This window comes from Canis lupus, chromosome 9, assembly GCF_011100685.1.
Source record: "Canis lupus familiaris isolate Mischka breed German Shepherd chromosome 9, alternate assembly UU_Cfam_GSD_1.0, whole genome shotgun sequence".
In the NCBI taxonomy this organism is placed as follows: domain Eukaryota; kingdom Metazoa; phylum Chordata; class Mammalia; order Carnivora; family Canidae; genus Canis; species Canis lupus.
The window spans coordinates 47,241,668-47,261,312 of NC_049230.1; the positions used below are offsets into that span (position 1 = coordinate 47,241,668).

General features: G+C 42.7%; 1 protein-coding gene and 1 pseudogene across 1 annotated transcript; one reads left to right on the forward strand and one right to left on the reverse strand.

The window, feature by feature from the left end:
* OR10AO1P (olfactory receptor family 10 subfamily AO member 1, pseudogene) lies at positions 3,610-4,141 on the reverse strand (annotated as a pseudogene).
* OR1R1 (olfactory receptor family 1 subfamily R member 1) lies at positions 17,514-18,458 on the forward strand. The gene has a single exon (NM_001388815.1). It carries the CDS (start codon positions 17,514-17,516, stop codon positions 18,456-18,458), a length of 945 nt encoding a protein of 314 aa, NP_001375744.1.
* Positions 18,459-19,645: the final 1,187 nt, after the last annotated feature.

The window sequence follows — 19,645 nt, forward strand, 5'->3', positions numbered from 1 at the left end:
TTTCTCTGCCCTCTCCTTGTGCACAGCTCCCTCCTTCCTGCCAGCCAGCCTCCCTCCAACTTTCTGACCTCCCCAACCTTTCAGATGCAGCTTCTTCTCTATGTCTAGTTGCTCTGCCAGTCTTCAGATCTCTCTCTGGTTTATTGACTTGGATGTAGATAATATCTAGTTGTAAACGTGGGGTAGCATGAGCTCAGGGTCCTCCTACTCTGCCATCTTCCCAAGCTTCTCTTTTTTCAGAATCAATACTGTTTTTTTTATTATTTTTTCTTTTTTTAATAATAAATTTATTTTATCAATACTGTTTAAAAGCTATGGTCCTAAAATAATTGTAGCACAAGAAGCGGATAACTTAACATACTTAAAAAAATTTTTTTTACCAGTATGCAGAGCAAGTCACTGTTAATGAAAAATAAGTAAATAAAAAATTAAAATAAATGTTGGGTTGAGGAGATCTCTGGGTGGCTCAGCAGTTTGGCACCTGCCTTCGGCCCAGGGCATGATCCTGGAGTCCTGGGATCGGATCTCACTTCAGGCTTCTTGCATGGGGCCTGCCCTCTGCCTGCGTCTCTGTCTCTCTCTCTCTCTCCCTGTGTCTCTCGTGAATGAATGAATAAAATCTTTTTTAAAAATGTTGGGTAGAAATTTCTTTATTCTGTCTAGAGAATACATTTTTAAAGAATAAGCAGCAAAAAATGACAATTAAGAAAGTATCTAACTAAGCCCAGACGATACCCTGAGCTGATAAGACCCTCTCCATAATCAAAGTCATGGAAACAAGTGATACTTTGACCCCAAAAAACTCTAGATAGTGTCACTACAGTCATCAGGTCATTGAAAACAGTGTTATAACTCCTTGAGAAATCTGGGGAACAGCTATTCATTCTATAAATATTCATTGTTCCATGCTCTGTATGAAATATGCTGTGATACTACAGAAGATAAGATGGATATAATGCCTTGCTACACAGAGTTTTTACCACCAAGGCAAACATAAAATTTAGGAGTACTCTGAAAAACAGTATTGGATCTGATGATTCCTTTCCAGAGGAAGCAATAATTTTTGTTGGGGAAGTGAAAGAAATTGAAACAAAGACAAATGTTCTTTTGTGAATGTGTGTCAGAAGCCACAGCACTGAATTTGTCACATTTTGTTTCTATCAATTTGTGTTCTCTTTTAATAAGGATAAGGTTGGCTATACTGAGATAACAATTACCTTCAAAATCTCAGGAATTAACACAACAAAGTTTATTTCTCAATCATGCTGTATGTCTATATGTCATGAAAGCTCTGCTCCACATATTCAAGAACCCAAGTTGACAGAGGCTTTACCACCTTGAACTGAGAACTCAACAACTGAGGTCCCTGAAGCAGGGAAGAGGGGAATAGAGGAGGTACATAGGTCATTAACTTAGACCAGAAACGACACAACACTTCTGCTCATAACCTGAACCTAAGTGTAGGGGAGACTGAGAAATGTAAAGGAATACATGGTGGTCCCTACTGATTCTTTACAAGTAACAGAAATCAACTAGTTTCCTTATGCAGAGAAAAAAAATATTGGAAGGATATGAGTGAGATCATAGTATCAAAGAGACAATGAAAGACTATCTTTGCATAGATAGGGCTCAGGAAGCCTCACAGGTTCTTGAGGACAGAGAGTCCCTGAGTATCTCTCCTGGGTACCACCACTAGAATGAGTGACTCTAGTCTTTCTTCAGTTCTTATATATTTCCACTCAGGAGTCAAAGTCCCAGAGACCATGTGGGAAGCATCCTCCAATTATCCCTTCAATTTAATATAGTGCAAAGTCAGGACATCTGAGTTGACTGCCCCAAATTAAGATCACATACAATGAGATGAAGGAATCTTTCCAAAGGGAATTAATAGCTCTGTTATAATTGGAGAATGGATATAGAGTAAGCATTGTGTTGATAGTGTCACTTTCATCTTTATCCAGGAAGTTCCACTTACTTCTTCCACACTAACTAAGTCCACAACCCTCCTATGAATACTGATCACTGTTTAAAGCAAGAAATCTAGGCTTAGAGAAGACCTTTTCTAAGAATTACTTTATCTTAGATGGAACTGGTGAGATTTAAATGGGTCAGGTAAAGAATCCCACCTCATGTCCAGGACATTAGTGGGTCATGTGTTTCTCTCACTAGTCAGATAGCTAGTGGAGGCTCTAAGAAATCTGAATGCTAAACTCCAGAAGAAAGTCTCTGGGAAACAATAGTGAGAGTGCTACCCTCCTTAGAGTCTGAAAGACCTGGTACAAATCCCGTATCTTCCTTCCACTTACAAGCTGGGTGACATTAGGCAATTTATGCCTCAGCCTCAGTTTTGTCATCTCTAAAATGAATAAACAAGCCCAAATTTATGGAATTCTTGAGATATTAAATGACAATATATGTAAGCAATAAATGTTATGCCCAATAGGTATTCCATAAGGGTAGCTGCTATTATTATTATTATTACTCATTTTATTAGTTTCATTTTATCTCTTCCTTCCCAAGGTTGCATTCTTTGCTCATCTCAATGAACCCATGAAAAAGAGATTCTGGCCTTGAGATCTCTTCCCAGAGAGTCTTTTATGCCTTTGTTCCTGGGGCGTTTTCACTGTGTACAAAACAGTGGTTTCTGGACTCCTCTACTAAGCTGCCCCATAGACCAGGGAGATGACAGCAAAGTGAGAATCTCTGGTGTCTCTCTTAGGAAAAAAAAAGACTGAAGACAGCTGATATAATACAGATAAAGAAAAAGATGTCAAAATATAAGAGGGCTGTAGAGTGGCTAAAATTAAAAGACTGACAATACTAAGTGTTGATGAGGATGTGGAGTATATGGAACTCTCAAATATTGAGAGTTGAGAACATAAACCGATACAGCTATTTTGGAAAACTATCAGGCATGGTCTAAGAAAGTTAAACATTCTCTACCTTTTGGCACAGCAGTTCTCCTCCTAGGTATACATCGAGAAAAATGAAAATATGTCCACAAGAAGCCTTGTATAAGAATGTGCATGGCAGAAAAAAGAAATTGTGCATAGCAGCCTTATTCACAGTTGCTGAAAACTGGACATAAGCTAAATATTAATCAATAGAAGAATGAATAAGAAAAAAATTATCACTGTAAATCCATACAAGTGAATATTACTCAGCAACAAAAAAGTAACAAACTACTGACACATACGTCAATATAGATGAATTTCAAAAACATTATGTCGAGCAAAAGGAACCAAACCCCAAAGAGTACATACTATGTACATACTGTATAATTACATTTATATGAAGTTCATGAACAAGTAAATCTAATCTATGGTGATAGAAATGAGATCAGTAGTTGCCTCAGTGTGGAGGATGACTAGAAAAGAGCATGAGGACCTTCTGAGATAGTGAAAATATTAAGTATTTTGAGTAGAATGATCATAATATGATAATATGTAATACATTTTGTCAAAACATACTGAACTTACTGATCTATGCAGTTTACTGTATACAAATTATATCTCAATAAAGAAAAAAAAAGAAATATAAGGGCTAAAACACTCCACCAAGAGCAAGGGAAGAGACTCATCAAATTCATGTTAGAGAAAAATGCTTTCGTCATGGTCCCAGATCACAAAAATAGTCAGGGATGATGTTGTAGAATATGAGGAAGGTGTGGGTCTTGGCCGTGAGGCACGTAACAAGCAGGCAGCACCTGTGAAAGCATGGGGGGGCGGGGAGGGCCCAAGGGTGAAAATCGTGTAGTGGAGAGGGTGGTAGATGGCCATGTAGAATTCATAGGCCACTGTGGCCAGGAGAAAAATGTCTATGTTTCTTGCAGTCAAGAAGTAGAGCTGAACCAGGAAGCCTGTGTAGGAAATGAACCTGTTCTGAGTCTGGATATTCACCAGGGCCTTGGGCACAGTAGCGGAGGTGAAAAGGATGTCTGCACATGGCTGGTGAAGAAGTAGTACATGGGCATGTGGAGATGTGCATCAGTGTCAATGGCCAGAAAAATGAGCAGGTTTCCAGCCACAGTGACCATGTATATTTGCAGGAACAGCAGGAAGAGGATGTGTTGCTGTTCTGGCCACTCTGAGAGTCCCCAGAGGAGGAAATCAAAGATGTTGGTCTGGTTCCCTCCTGTCATCAGCGCAGAAGCCAGAGAAAGAGACCGCCAGTGAGACCCATTAAAACTCTAAGCATACTTCAGGATAAATTAGAAATATACTTGCAATTGAGGTTAAAGGAAAAAATTATTTTTTAAACTTTTTGTTTAAACTCCAGTTAGTTATCATACAGTGTAATATTAGCTGCAGCTGTACAAGATTTAGCGATTCAACACATCCGTACAACACTGGTGCTCATCACAAGCGCACTCCTTATCTCCATCACCTATTTAATCCACTCCCACCACTCTCCTCTCTGGTAATCATCTATATAGTTCTCTATAGTTAAGAATCTGTTTCTTAGTTTACCTCTCTCTCCCCCGCCCCATGGTTGTTTGTTTTATTTCTGAATTTCACATGTCAGTGAAATCATATGGTATTTGTCTTTCTCGGACTGACTTCTTTCACTTAGCATAATACTTTGTAGCTCCATCCATGTCATTGCAAATGCAAGATTTCATTTTTATGGCTGAGTAATATTCCATTGTGTGTGTGTGTGTGTAATCACATCTTCTTTATCCTTTCATCAGTAATAAACATTAAGGTGCATGTGTAAAAAACATCTCCCAACAAAATCCAGGGCCACATGGCATCACAGTCAAATTCTACCAAACATTTAAAGAAGAGTTAATAATTATTCTTCTCAAACTATTCCAAAAAATTGAAAAGGAAAACTTCCAAATTTATTCTATGAGGCCAGCATCACCCTAACACCAAAACTGGAAAGATTCCACTAAAAAAGGGAACTACAGGCCAGTATCCCTGATAAACATGGATGCAAAAATTCTCAATGAAATACTAGCTAACTGAACCCAACAGTACGTTAAAAGAATCATTCACCACAATCAAGTGGGATATATTCCTAGGTTGCAAGGGTGGTTCAGTTTTTTCAAATCAATCAACGTGATACACCACATTAATAAAAGGATAGGAAACATATGATCACTTCAACAGATGTAGAAACTGAATTTGACAAAGTACAACAGCCATTCATGATAAAAACTCTTAACAAAATTTTAAGAGAACATATCTCAGCATAATAAAGGCCATATACAAAAAACCCACAGCTAATATCATCCTCAATGGGGAAAAATTGAGGGCTTTTCCCTAAGGTCAGGAACAGGACTACTCACTCTGCTTCTATTCAACATAATACTGGAAGTCCTAGCCACAGAAATTGGACAACAGAAAGAAATAAAAGGCATCCAAATCAGTAAGGAGGAAGTAAAACTTTGACTATTTGCTGATGACGTGATACTCTATATAGAAAAGACTCCACCAAAACCTGCTAGAACTGATACACAAATTCAGTAAAGTCACAGGATATAAAATCAATGTATAGCAGTCTTGCATGTCTACACATCAAAAATGAAGCAGCAGGAAAACAAATTAAGAAAACAATCCTTGGGCAGCCCAGGTGGCTCAGCGGTTTAGCACCTGCCTTCAGCCCAGGGCGTGATCCTGGAGACCCAAGATCAAGTCCCACGTCAGGCTCCCTGCGTGCAGCCTGTTTCTCCCTCTGCCTGTGTCTCTGCCTCTCTCTCTCTCTCTCTCTCTCTCTCTCTCATAAATAAATAAAATCTTAAAAAAAGAAAACAATCCTTTTACAATTGGACCAAAAATAATAAGATACCTAGGAATAAACGTAAGTATAGGAATAAACCTTTCACCTTTTGGAGATGTGAAAGACCTGTACTCCAAAACTATAAAACATTCATGAAAGAAATTGAAGAAGGTACAAAAAATGGAAAGACATTCCATGCTCATGGATTGGAAGAACAAATACTGTTACAATGTCTTTATGACCTGGGGCACCTGGGTGGCTCAGTCAGTTAAGCATCTGCCTTCAGCTCAAGTCACCATCCCAAGGTCCTGGGTTGAGTCCCCACAACAGGCTCTCTGCTCCCACTGAGCAGGGAGCCTACTTCTCCCTCTCCTGCTCCCCTTGCTTGTGCTTTCTGTCTGTCTGTCTGTCTGTCTCTCTCTCTCTCTTTCTCGGGCAAATAAATTAATTTTAAAAATCTTTTTAAAAACTGAAAAGAGTCTCTACTACCCAAGGCATTCTACACATTTAATACAATCTCTATCAAAATACCATCAGCATTTTTTCACAGAGCTGAAACAAACATTCCTAAAATTTGTATGGAACCACAAAAGACCCTGAATAGCCAAAGTAACCTTGAAAGAGAAAGGCAAAGCTGGAGGCAGAACAATTCCAGACTTCACGTTCTATTACAAAGCTGTAGTGATCGAAACAGCATGGCACTGGCACAAAAAATAGACACACATTTCAAAGGAACAGAATAGAAAACCGACAACTATGTGGTCAATTAATTTTCAACAAAGCAGGCAAGACTACCCAGTGGGAACTGGGCAGCAACACAAAGAGGTACAAAACTGGACCATTTTTTCACACCACACACAAAAATAAATAATATGCTAACTGAAATAAGTCAGAGAAAGACAAATACTGCATGATTTCATTCATATGTGTAATTAAGAAACAAAAGAGACAACCATGGGGGGAGGAAGAGGCAAACCAAGAAACAGACTCTTAACTGTAAAGAACTACTCTCCAAGAAATCTTGATTTCTATACTCCATGTTTTCTATCCCTGATGGTATGCTTTGTGCTATGAGTTTTAAAGATGCTAATACATGTTCCTTACTGTATGTATGGTTACCAGTGACTATAAAATAGCTGTTCACGGGTGCCTGAGTGGCTCAGTTGGTTTAGTGGGTGCCTTCAGCTCAGGTTATGATCTCAGGGTCCTGGGACTGAGTCCTGGTCTGGGCTGACTGCTCAGTGGGGAGTCTGCTTCTCACTCTGCCCCTCCTCCCAACTTGTGCTCTCTCTCAAATAAATAAATAAAATCTTAAAAAAATAAAATAGCAGTTCAAAAAAATAAAATAGCAGTTCAAGCCAATGGCTGGCTTAGTTAGGCATCAGACTCTTGATCTCCGCTCCAGTCTTGACCTCAGGGTCGTGTGTTCAAGCCCCATGGATGTGGAGCCTAAACACACACACACACACACACACACACACACACACACATATCCACACACAAAATAGCAGTTCAGGAAGCAGGTATACATACTCTAAAATGTTGGACTTAACTTATTTAGAATCTTTTGGGCCAGAAGATCTAAAGATTGTCTTAAGAAGAGGAGTGCCTAGGTGGCACAATCGATTAACTGAGTAACTTGGTTTCAGTTCAGGTCGTGATCACAGGGTAGTGAAATTGAGCCCCACAGCTTGAGGCACTCTCTCCCTCCCCCTCTGCCCCTCCCTGCTGCACTCTCTCTCTCTCTCTCTCAAAAATAAATAAATCTTTTTATGACAACAAAGTAGAGATTGCAACATTCATGTGAAATTTTTGGTCCACATTTGCAAATTAGTGTTCTCTTGGCCAAGAACCATACGTATACTTTATCTTAAAGTCTTTTATGTTAATGCATAACAAACTAAATATGTTCTTAATTTAACAATATTATAATACCAAACCAACAATGCTAATTTTATTTTTTAAATAAAATAAAGTATATTCTAACACAATAAATTATTCAATATAAATTCTTGCCCCGTAACATTTCCAGCTGCATATAAACTTCTCAGCACATGAAAGGTCCTTAAAAGAATTCACAATGAAAATTTAACAACCAGAGTCCAAGACTCCTGGAGGTGGCTCAGTCAATTAAGCAGCTGCCTTTGGCTCAGGTCATGATCAGGGGTTCTGAGATCAAGCTCCACATCGAGTCCCACATTAGCTCCCTGTTCAGTGGGGAGTCTGCTTCTTCCTCTTCCTCTGTTCCCCCTGCTTGTGCTCACTCACTTGCGTGCTCTCTTTCTCTCTAATAAATAAAACCTTAAAAAACTAAAATAAAAATAAAACTTGTTTCCAATGGTTTATGCTGAAGAAAAAGTGCAAATATTAAATGTCTCATTTTATAGCTTAGTACTTCTCAGGTGCAAGGGCGAAGTCAGGCCACGACACTGATTTGGAATTGGCTATCCCATGCTGGAACGAGACAGATAAAGCTAAGCTCAGTGAGCACAGCTACACATCAGGTGATTATAGAGAAATGCACTCAACAGTCAAAAGAGATGAAAACAAGGTTCTGTTTTCACAGAGACAAAATGAATAAAATAGCTAATACTAAAAATCATGATAGTATTTCACAGGGAGGAGAAGGGACATTCATCACTGCTGAAGGCAGTGTGATTAGTAAAAAGGTTTACTTGAAGAATTTCTTCTCCACATTTGTCAGGAGTTAGAGAACTGCTCACCTCTTTGACCCTGGATTTTCTCTGCAGGGTCCTGAGAGATTGTCAAGGAAGAAAAAAGGCCCGAGTTGATATACCTTCTTAATAAGTTGTTCAAAATGACAATAACAATTAAATAATTTGTGACATATCCACATCATGAGCATGCAGTTATTAACATTAACACCATGTAGTTTATTTTTTAAACTTAAGTGTGTGATTGGAAATGAAAAGGAAAATTTTTTATATTTCCACAATGCCTAGCATTGTGTGTATGTTGGAGGGGAATAAATGAAAATACTTGCTCTACTAAAACATAAAACCCTTTGCCAATATCTCTACATATTTTCTTTATACTTATCTTCTCTTTATACTAAATGTATATATTTTTAAAATTTTATTTATTAATTCATGAGAGACACAGAAAGAGAGGCAGAAGCATAGGCAGAGTGAGAAGCAGGCTCCCCACAGGGAGCCAGATGTGGTATTTGAACCCAGGACCCCAGGATCACACCCTGAGCCAAAGGCAGACACTCAACCACTGAGCCACCCAGGCATCCCAAAAATATATACATTTTAAAAGAATTTTATATGTATGCGTGTGTGTGGATAGATGGATGATGGATAGATGGATGGATAGATAAAGTTTGTATGACCTGGAAGGAAAGCATGGAACCTGGCTGTCAAAGCTGATTACCTTATAAAGGTGGGATATGAGAGGAAGTCAGGAGAGATTTTTTTTCTTTATATATCTCTGTATTTTTTATTTGTTATAACAAGTAAATATTACCCTTAGAATAGGGGAGAAATTGAAATAAAGAAATTTTAAACGTAAGGAGGTGAGTAAACAAGAACATTTTTTATTTTTAAGAAAAATAAATTAAAAGGAAAAACAGTACTTAATACCACTAACGTGTACACTTAAACATAGTTAAGATGCAATAAACGTAGGAGTGCATATGTCTTTTCAAATCAGTGTTTTCATTTTCTTTTAGGTAAATATCCAGTACTAGGATTGCTGGATTGTAGGGTAGTTCTAGTTTTAACTTTTTGAGGAAACTCCATACTCTTTTCCACAGTATGTATCCCCAACATTGTATGATGGTTCCTTTTTCTCCACATCCTCATCAACAATTGTTATTTCTTATGTTTTTTATTTTAACCATTCTGACAATGTAAAGTTGATGTTTCACTGTGATTTTAATGTGTATTTCCCTGATGATGAGTGATGCTGAGCATCTTTTCATGTGTCTGTTGGCCATCTGTATGTCTTCTTTGGAGAAAGGTCTATTCAGGTTGTCTGCCCATGTATTAACTGGATTATTCATTTTGGGTTGTTGTATTGTGTGTGTGTTGAGTTGTGTAAGTTCATTATATATTTTGGATATCAACCTTTTAGTAGATATATTATTTGCAAATATCTTTTTCTATTCACTAGGTTGTCTTTTATTTTGTTGATAGCTTCCTTTAGTCTGAACTCCTATGTTTATTGCAGCATTATTTACAATAGGTAACAACCCAAGTATCCACTGATAGATGAATGAATAAATCAGATATGATATATATGTACAATGGAATATTACTGAGCCATAAAAAGAATGAAATCTTGCCATTTGCAACAACATACATGGACCTAGAGGGTATAAAGTTAAGTGAAATAAGTTAGAGAAAGAAAAATACCATATGCTTTCATTCATATATGGAACTTAAAAAACAAAATGAATGAACAAAGGAGAAAAAGAGACAAGCAAAAAAACCAGACTATTAAATTCAGAAGACAAACTGGTGGTTGCTGGAGAGGAGACAGATGGAGGGATGGGTGAAACAGATAAAATGGGATTCAGAATACACTGATCTTGATGAGTACTGAGAAATGTATAAAATTGTTGAATCATTATATTGTACACATGAAACTAACACTGTGTTAATTATTCTTGAAGCTTATAGAAGTTGTTTAAAATGGTTAAGGTGGTAAATTTAATATGTATTTTATCACAATAAAATCTTTTGAAAAAAAAGAAAAGAAAATCATGCCTTAAGAATGTATATCTAGCAAGTCTCTGAAGAATCCCTTTGATTTAGTTACTGCCATTTTTCCATGGCAAACGTGTTTCCATTGTGTGGTAGTAGTTAGCATCGTTAAGCAACAGGAACAGTACATAGAACAACATATTATCACATGCTGTAACAACAACGATATTCTTAGGTCATTGGTCAGTATCCCCAGATCGATTTGAAACAACTACTAGCAACATGAGGAAAAGTGCCTCTTTATCATTGAGCTACAGTTATTTCATGTTTATCAGGGGAATGGAAAGACCAAGATGCCTTCTTAAAAAAAAATACAGGTCAGAAGGGCACAAGAACAAACCTTAAGACACCTAACATACAGTAACAGCCAGCATGTAGCCTTGGTTTGCTGAGGGCCCGGGGTCGGGCGGGGGGGGGGGGGCCACTATTGCAAAGGCTTTATGTTCCTCATAACATTCCTATGAAGCAGGTTCTATTATTTTCCCATTTTACAGATGAGACACTGAAGTACAGAAAATTTGAGTAACTTCCCCAAGGTCTGTCTCACAGCTAGCCTTACTCTAAGGTCAGGATGAAGCCAGAGAACCCGGGGAGTGGATGCATGGACCCTCTCCCTACTGGAAATTTGTACAGGCAGTCTTTCCCTTCCATTCTGCTTCCTGTGGCTCCTCTGCATATACCGTGCCCCCCAGGTCCCTGGATTTGTCCACACTGCTCTCCCACACACCCACATCCTTCCATTCTTCTGCCATTTGAACCCCACTTCCTCCCAGAAATACTCCCTGAACACCCAAGCCACAGGCACAGCTTCTACTCTGGCACACACTGCCCAGCATCGCACTGCCTGCGCCTAAGCCTCCTTCCCTGGATCTGAATGTTAACTATCCACATGTTCCATTCTCTAACGTGAAAGGATCATCAGACCGTATCAATTCATCCCTCTCAATTTGCTGATGAGGAAACAAGCCCAGAGGAGAGAAGACACATGCCCAGAGTCCCACAGCTGATCAGGACTTGAACCTCACTCATTTCGAGACTGCTCTGACACTCCTGAGAGCCCAGTGGGGCCAGGACCCCATGGACAGTGAACAATGTTTTCAAATGACTGAATAGTTGAGCTGGAGAGGTTCATCCCCTGAGACGTTGCTACCAGTTAGTTCCACAAGTTTTACTGCCTCAGAAGAAATTGATGAGCCTGGGAATTAAGTTGCCCCTCAGATGCAGGAGGGCTGCTGCTGTCAGGCCAGAGGACAGAACAGTCAAAAGGCTTTGGAACAAGGAGCAGAAATCCTCTTGCCTTGGCTCTAGCTGGGCAGGGCTGAGGTCCTAGCATCTCTGACTAGGGCTGTGGGGTGACAGAAGGCAGCACTCCTGAAGCCCATCAAGTGGAGCTCCACAGGCACTCCCTGAGCCTGCTGTCCTGGGATGAATCTGCCAGTGGTTTTAACCCCTCCTCTCTCCCTAGACTTCTAGGTTAGGTGGGACTTCTGGGGCTGAGGTGGGCCTGGGGCTCAGGGAAGGGCTTTGGGTGCCCAGGATGGAAGACTGGGCATCGAGATCCCCAGCTCCACCTTGTCACTTTCCTCATGGCAGAGTCAAAAGAAAGAGCTCTCTCCTAACAGAGGAATCACAGTGAGGTCACAGCTTTAGGGTGATGGTTACAGGTCAGCATATGTACAGCCAGGGAGAACAGTCCTTGCTGTGATTGTCAACAAGCCCTGTCCCTCTTGGGCCATTAGCACACCCTTTTAGAAAGAGGCAGAGGGGTGATAGCATCCTCTGAGCACAGGAGGTCACCACACCAAGGGGTGTCTTTCTCAATTCTGGATTCCCAGGTTCTTTGGTTCCCTCTCTCTTATTCAGTCTTTCTAGAAGGGTAGGAAGAAGACACCATGCTGGCTGATGGCTGAGGGGTCCTCATGAAGCCAGTGGGAGCAGAAGCCATCCTTCATGAAGTTTCCTGGTTAGTTAGTGAAACTGTGCTCCCAGCCGGCATGCCACTCCTCTCACTTCTGTTGAGGTAAATGTTCTTCAGGGCATATGTGCCTTAACTCTCCCCTTGCTGGTAGCAGATCAGCCTTTGGTATACAGTGTGGAAGACATAGGTAAGTGGTCAGGCAGGAGACTTGCTGGTACAGAGCAGAATAATCAATGGCAGAAGGGCAAGGGGTTAAATCAAGGGAGAGAGGGAGAGAGGAAAATGAGAAGTACCTGTCAACATGTGACAGAGAAGATGAGGAAGTGCACAACACCATAGTTAGAGTTCAGAGCCCCGGATTCAGAGCCAGACACTTGGCTCTGTCCTCAAGTTGCTGAATGACTTCAGACACAGTGTTCTCTGGGCCTTGCTTTCCATTTGCGACATGGCTGTTGGATTAGGTGATATCTTAAAATCATTGCCAGTTGCTGATACCAAGATAGGAAGATTAACTCTTTGATCGTGTTTTATTCATAAAGCTCTGAATGCCCTTCCTGACTGGTGCTCAAGTACCTGCCTGGCATAGAGTAGATATAACAGGTAAGATTGCTGTGTAAATTATTAAAGAGAAATGAATGAGGAATTTGCAGAAAAAGCAGAGGAAGGAGCAAGCCGTTGGAATGGGAAGGGCTCCTCTTGGGTTACAACTGGTTGAAGAGAAGGCTATTCAGGATGTCACTGAGAGAAGAATCTGGGCTGACTAGCAAGAGACTGGAGTCAAAGGGTTGAATAGAAATTCCCAGGGCTGAGGGGCACCAGAGTGGCTCAGTTGGCTAGGCATTCAATTCTTGATTTTGGCTCAGGTCATAATCTCAGGGTCATGAGATGGAGCCCTGCATCAGGCTCTGCGCTGGGCTTGGAGCCTGCTTAAGATTCGCTCTCCTTTCTGCCCCCCCAATCCAGCTTGTGCTCTCTCACTCTCCCAAAGAAAGGAAAGAAAGAAAGAAAGAAAGAAAGAAAGAAAGAAAGAAAGAAAGAAAGAGACTATCTCCCAGGACTGAGAGTACTGGGAGCCAGCGATGGCTTCCCTTGTTTGCCACTGCCCATGCCCCACTCTGATAAGGCAAATGGAGACCTTCATCAAGAGTGAGAAGGAGGAAGCTGTTGGTGTTTGCATGTTGACTCCTGTGTGCCTGGAGGAATCCATGGAGGTCTCTACATCTCTGGCATTTTGGGGTGTAGGGGTCTGGGTCTTTGCGTGTATGTGGTATGTATGCCTATGGATCGATCTGTGTATCTGTCTACACTTCTGTCTAAATGACTGTTAGCAGGTGTCCATGTGTGCCCATGTGTATCTGTTCCTGTCCTGGTGGATGTGTCTGGTACATCCATGTGACTGGATTTATCAGGATATGTCTGCATCTCTGCGCAGGTTCATATCTCTGTGTACTTCTGAGTCTTGTGCATCTGAGTGTTTATTGCAAAGGTGATCTTTCCTGCAAGCTGCCTGGGAGATGAGATTTCTGATTCTACATCCTATGTATCTCCACCTCATTTAAATAAGTCCAACACCTGCCATGCCTGGGCCTTAGGCAGGGGCTCTGAGTCAACAACAGCAGCTCTGCATGCAGAGGAACCAGTTCTGTGCCAGGTTTTCTGGGGGAGCCAATACAAATTTAGCTGATTTATCTCCCTTCACCATAAGTGTTTAGGGGCTGGGTAGAGGAGGAATTTGACACAAGAGATAGAGGAAAGAGGTATTTGCATGGGCTGGAGAAGTTAAGAAGGAGGTGGGGCTTCTTAGAGGAGGTAGAGCCAGAGTTGGGCATTGGGAAACTGTAGGAAGAGCATTTCTGGTAAGCAGCAGTTCATGGAAAAGGCATGTGAGAAAGGTGTAAACGAGATATGGTGATGCTGCTGACCTGGCTAGAGCGGGGAGACGGAGAAGCATGTGGAAGCAGTGGAAGCTGAGACCACCAGAGGACCAAGTTGGAAAGCTTTGGCTGCCGGGCTGAGCCATTTGCACTGTACCTGATGGGCAGTGGGAGAGAAGCAGGGTAATAAACTGAGTAGAAAGAGCATGACCCAAGAATTCCCAGGGCCCTTATAGCTCTGGCTTTCTGTCTCTTTAAGGCTGCTGTCCTAGACCACAGAAAGCACACTGAATGTCTCTGGGTGAAGATGGATGATAATACATCTGTCCTTAAGACTGGGGACTTCTGGTCAGGAAGGAACTAAGCCCACAGACTCTGCAGACAGTACTGAAGCCTGGCATGCTCCCCTGCAGGTGAGAGAATTCAACATTCCTCTGCTGTCTTCTTGCCTTGGGTCCTATCTTCCTCCCTACCCCACTCCACTGGGCCTTACAGTGGAAGGGAGGAAGAAGCCACATTGTCAGCTCTCCCCACCCACAAAACACCGTTCTGCTTCACATTCTGTCCTCTGAATCCCCTTCCCACTCCCAGGTCTCTATCTGGTGATATCCTCCTTATTCTTCCAATTCCAGTTCAAATCTCACCTCTTCTTTGGAATCTTCCCTGAATCAGCCTAGCAAAGGAAATTACTCCTGCTTTGCCCATACAGTTAGTGTAGTGTTTATTATTGTGCATGGATAAGGTCAAGTACAATGGCTGACCTACTTGTATAATCTTAGAGACCAATACAAAGCCTGACCCAAAGCAGATACTCAACAGAGAGATGCGAAGTGTACAGTTGAACTGTTATACTGTCCCCAGGTAACTCCACACAGCCCAACCCCAGCAAGACCACTGTATCCAATTCCAGTTAAGAAACAACAATGACAAAGCAGAGGTGATCAGAATGGAAAAGGACCTGGAAATTAGGTCCTATAAGGAGGAATCTAAGGCACCAGGGGCTTTTGGGCTGGAGGAAAGAATACTTAGTAGACTTAGAATGGATTTTTTAAAATATTGTGTGAAGAGCTTCAGAGAAAGGAGATGAGTTGTTTAACTCCCAGTGGCCAAAACTGTGATAACTTGTAGAAGTTACAAGGAAGCAGGTTTCAGCCGAGATTAAGAAAGGCATCTTTAAATAACTACAGACTTCCATCAGTAGACTGGATTGCTTCTAGTAACCTTAGGGAACAGGGAGAAAGCGTCAGAAGTTGATGGAAAGGGAACTAACATCTCCTAAGCATTACCTGCTACAGACTTATATGTACATTGAGTACATATGTACTTGGCATCATTTCATCTCATCTTGGCATCACCATGCAGGGAGGAATCATCAATATTTCCATTTTATAGATGAGGAGAGTAGAGATGAAATGAAGATGAGTTGATGTTTACAAAGCCAATCCAGATTAAAACCCAGGTGGCTCTTTCTGCAAACCCGGTCACCTTTCCTCTACATCACACAGCCACCCATCTGGAGGTGGGGAGGGAAGGTCAGGGGCTCTGCAGAGAAGAATCCTGTACCTCAAAAGGAGATATATGGCAGAGGTGCCAAGGCCCTGTCTCTTCAACACTTCGGCTCTATGCTGGGGAAAAGGATGGAGTTGGCATAAGTGGATGACTCCCTGGGACAGCCAATGGGTGACAGTGATAGAAAAGCAGAAAAATGGAAAAAAAAATAAAAAGGCTATATCTGAGGCTTCTCCTGGGAGGCAACAAGAGCAGACCCTGCAGTTTGCCCATTCCCTCCTCTCTTTCACCTTCCCTTCCCCCTTTTATCTCTCATTGCTCTTTAAAAAGTTTCTTTCAACAAATACTTATTGGGTGAATTTTTATGCATAGGTCACTGGCAAGATGGAACAAACACAGGGCCTCCCTGCTAAGAACTCGCTAAGTCTAGTCTCTGGGATCTCGCCAAAGCCGGGCACTCTTTCCTGCGGGGGATAGACGAGGCTAGTAATGGAACATTTATAGAAACTTTGGAACAGTGGGAGAAAATGTGTTTCAAGGAAGAGATTGAGGGGGGGACAAAACCAGTGCCTTGTTTCTGAGGTTATTGAAGTCACTTGGTTAACTGAGAAACTCTGAAGTTTTCTGTCCGTTGAGGTCAGAGCAAAGACAAACCTTGCCCCAGTATCATAAGTGAATTTTACCTTCTTCATTCCATGCCTCCTCTACCAACAACAACTCCATACAAACTCTTTCCCTTGTCTGGATGCCCCCCCACACACACACATACACATACACACCCGTAACATGTCTGTAGGATAAACCCCTATTCATTCTCTAAGACCCAGTTCAAATCCCATCTCTTCTTTAAATTCTTCCCAGACTCCTCCAGCAGAATAATTTACTCCCATGTGGTTCATAAAATTAATAAACTATGAAACACCGCCAGCTGCCCTAGGTCAAACTGTAGGCAAAAGCTAAGACTTACCCTGTTCCCCATAGCACAAGGGTCAGCAAGCTATGTCTTACAGACCAAATCTGCCCCCCTTTTCCTCTTTTGTAAATGAAATTTTATTGGAACATAGCCATAGCCATTCATTTATATACCATCAAAGGCCTTTTTCATGCTGCAATGGCAGAGCTGATTACTTGCAATAGAGACCGTGGTCCACAAGCCTGAAGAGTTTATTCTAAGATCCTTGACGGAAAAGCTTAATAATCCCTGAGTTAACACACAATGTGTGGTGAATAAATGAATGGCGAATGCTATAGGGTGTTTTATGAAGAAACTTCAGCTGGCATTCAGATGGTCTGGGTCCCAGTTCTGCCCCAACCTCTTGTTTGACTAAGCAAATGATGGTGCATGGTAAGCACATAGATGGCAGATAGGTAGACAGGTAGCAGTTTTGTATGCTGGGTGCTGTGCTAAGTATTTTAAAGTTCTTATCTGCTTTAGCTTCACAACCCACCCCAGGGGTAGGTAGCTGTTAGGATCTCCCCCAGTGAAAGAAGAAGAAACTGAGGCTCAGAGAGGTCGCACCCGGCCCAGTGGTAGAGACAGGTCTCAAAATCAGATTTGATCCACTCCAAGCTTGAAACTACCCACTACCTTCTGGAATCCCCTTTCTTCATGAAACGGGTGGGCAGTGTGGTCGCCAAGCCTTTTCAGCGGCAATTTAAAAACAGGACGTGGAACCCCACCACGCGGACGTCTGCCCAGAGGTGCCAGGACCCCGGCCCGCTCCTGGTCTGTGGCGCCCGCGCCTGTCCAGCTGCCCCATGGCCCCGGGCAATGCCACGGCAGCCGCCGAGTTCCTCCTCCTGGGCCTGCTGGATGGAGCCGACGTCCACCCGCTGCTCTTCCTGCTTTTCCTCGGTGTCTACTTGCTCAACGCGCTGGGCAACCTGACCATGGTGGTGGTGGTGAGGTGGGATGAGGCCCTCCGCTGCCCCATGTACTACTTCTTGGGCCACCTAAGCCTCGTGGACGTGTGCTTCGCTAGCGTCACGCTCCCCAGGCTGCTGGCCGGCCTGCTCCACCCGGGCCAGGCCGTGTCCTTCCAGGGATGCTTTGCCCAGATGTACTTCTTCGTGGCCCTGGGCATCACGGAGAGCTACCTGCTGGCAGCCATGGCCTACGACCGCGCGGTGGCCGTCTGCCGGCCGCTGCACTACCGGGCGGTGCTGACGCCGGGGCGCTGCGCCGCGCTGGTGGCCGCGTCCTGGGCGGTGGCCCACCTGCACTCGCTGCTGCACACGCTGCTCATCTCCGCGCTCTCCTACCCGCGCCCCGCCGCCGTGCGCCACTTCTTCTGCGACATGACGGTGATGCTGAGCTTGGCGACCTCGGACACGGCGGCCGCGGAGACTGCCGTCTTCTCCGAGGGCCTGGCCGTGGTGCTCACCCCGCTGCTCCTCGTGTCGCTCTCCTACGCGCGCATCCTCGGCGCGGTGCTGGGACTGCGGTCGGCCGGGGGCCGGCGCCGCGCCTTCTCCACCTGCGGGGCCCACCTGGTGGTGGTGTCGCTCTTCTTCGGCTCTGTCCTTTCCGTCTACTTCCGGCCCTCGTCCGCCTACTCAGCGCGCTACGACCGCCTGGCCAGCGTGGTCTATGCGGTGCTCACACCCACCTTGAACCCTTTCATCTACAGCCTTCGCAACAGGGAGGTCAAGGGCGCCCTGAAAAGGGGACTCGGGTGGAGGGCTGCGTCCCAAGACTTGTGAGGGCGGGTCCTGATTCACTGGCGTTTCCATGATAAGAACGATTACAAAAGAACCTCTGCCCCTTCTTCTGGCTTTGCACAGCACTACTAGCATTTTGGATCCTACAGCGGCTTATTTCTGGATAAATTAAGAAATTAGGCCTGAAGCAAAGGTAACTGTGCTTGTTTTACAGGGATGGGTACATAGCAATAAGCTAACTTCATTTCTGCATTGTCTGAACGTTTGAAATACAGGTTACTCTTAAATTTTGGAACAAGCAGGGGACTGGGGAATAAGCCTGGTAGCCTCTGGAGAGGAAGAGGAAGGAGTGTGGCCAGCAGCAACACAGTGGATGGAGAAGAAGCCAGAGAAGCAGTGTAGATGTAACAAGGATTTCAAAGAGGTTTTGTCTGTCTGTCTGTCTGTCTGTCTGTCTGTCTGTTTTTTAGGGGGAGAGTGTGCTACAGTATAGACCACACCCTTTTCAGACTGCTTTTCTGGAAACTTCAGAAAAGATCTAGTTTTTATAAAATTTTTTAAAATTCTGTTCCCTAGATAATATATCCACCATTTTCATGGCAGGAACTCAAAAATAGAAATAAAGATAAAATTCTCCTTGACTGTCACTCAATCCAACCTCCACTTCCATCCCAGTTACCAGCTCAATACCTCTTCTACCTTTCTCTCTCCGATTTTGACACATAAATAGTATCACTCTCTATTATTCTGCGCTTTTCCTTTTCATGAAATAATAGGCTAGAAGATCTTTTCTTATCCCTACAAATAGAAATTCTTCATTTTTATCTTCATGGTATAGAACCCTATTCTGTGATATTCCACAGTTTAATATTCTTTTATTGATAGATAGGCTTTCCCAGTGTCTCATTATTACAATAGTGAATGATATCCTTTTAATAAAAATAAGAAAAGATAACAATTAGTAAGGACTTACTATGTGCTAGGTACTGTCTTAGGTGCTCTACAATATGTTTCCTTTAAACCTTACAAGATTCCAGGAGGAATATATTATTATTATTCTCATTGCACAAAAGAGGAAACAGGCTCAGAGAAACCAATTCTGTTAGAATCAGCTATGTCTTCTATCTAGTTCTGGGCTCTGACTTGAGCTGCTGCTACATGGTCTTCTCACTCATTGTCCTGATAGCCTTAGGAGACACACATTAGCTCTCAGCTTCATCTGGACTCCA

Bases quoted from the DNA above. Each gene is read 5' to 3' on its own strand.
- OR1R1 (NM_001388815.1), top strand. From the start codon at position 17,514: ATGGCCCCGGGCAATGCCACGGCAGCCGCCGAGTTCCTCCTCCTGGGC.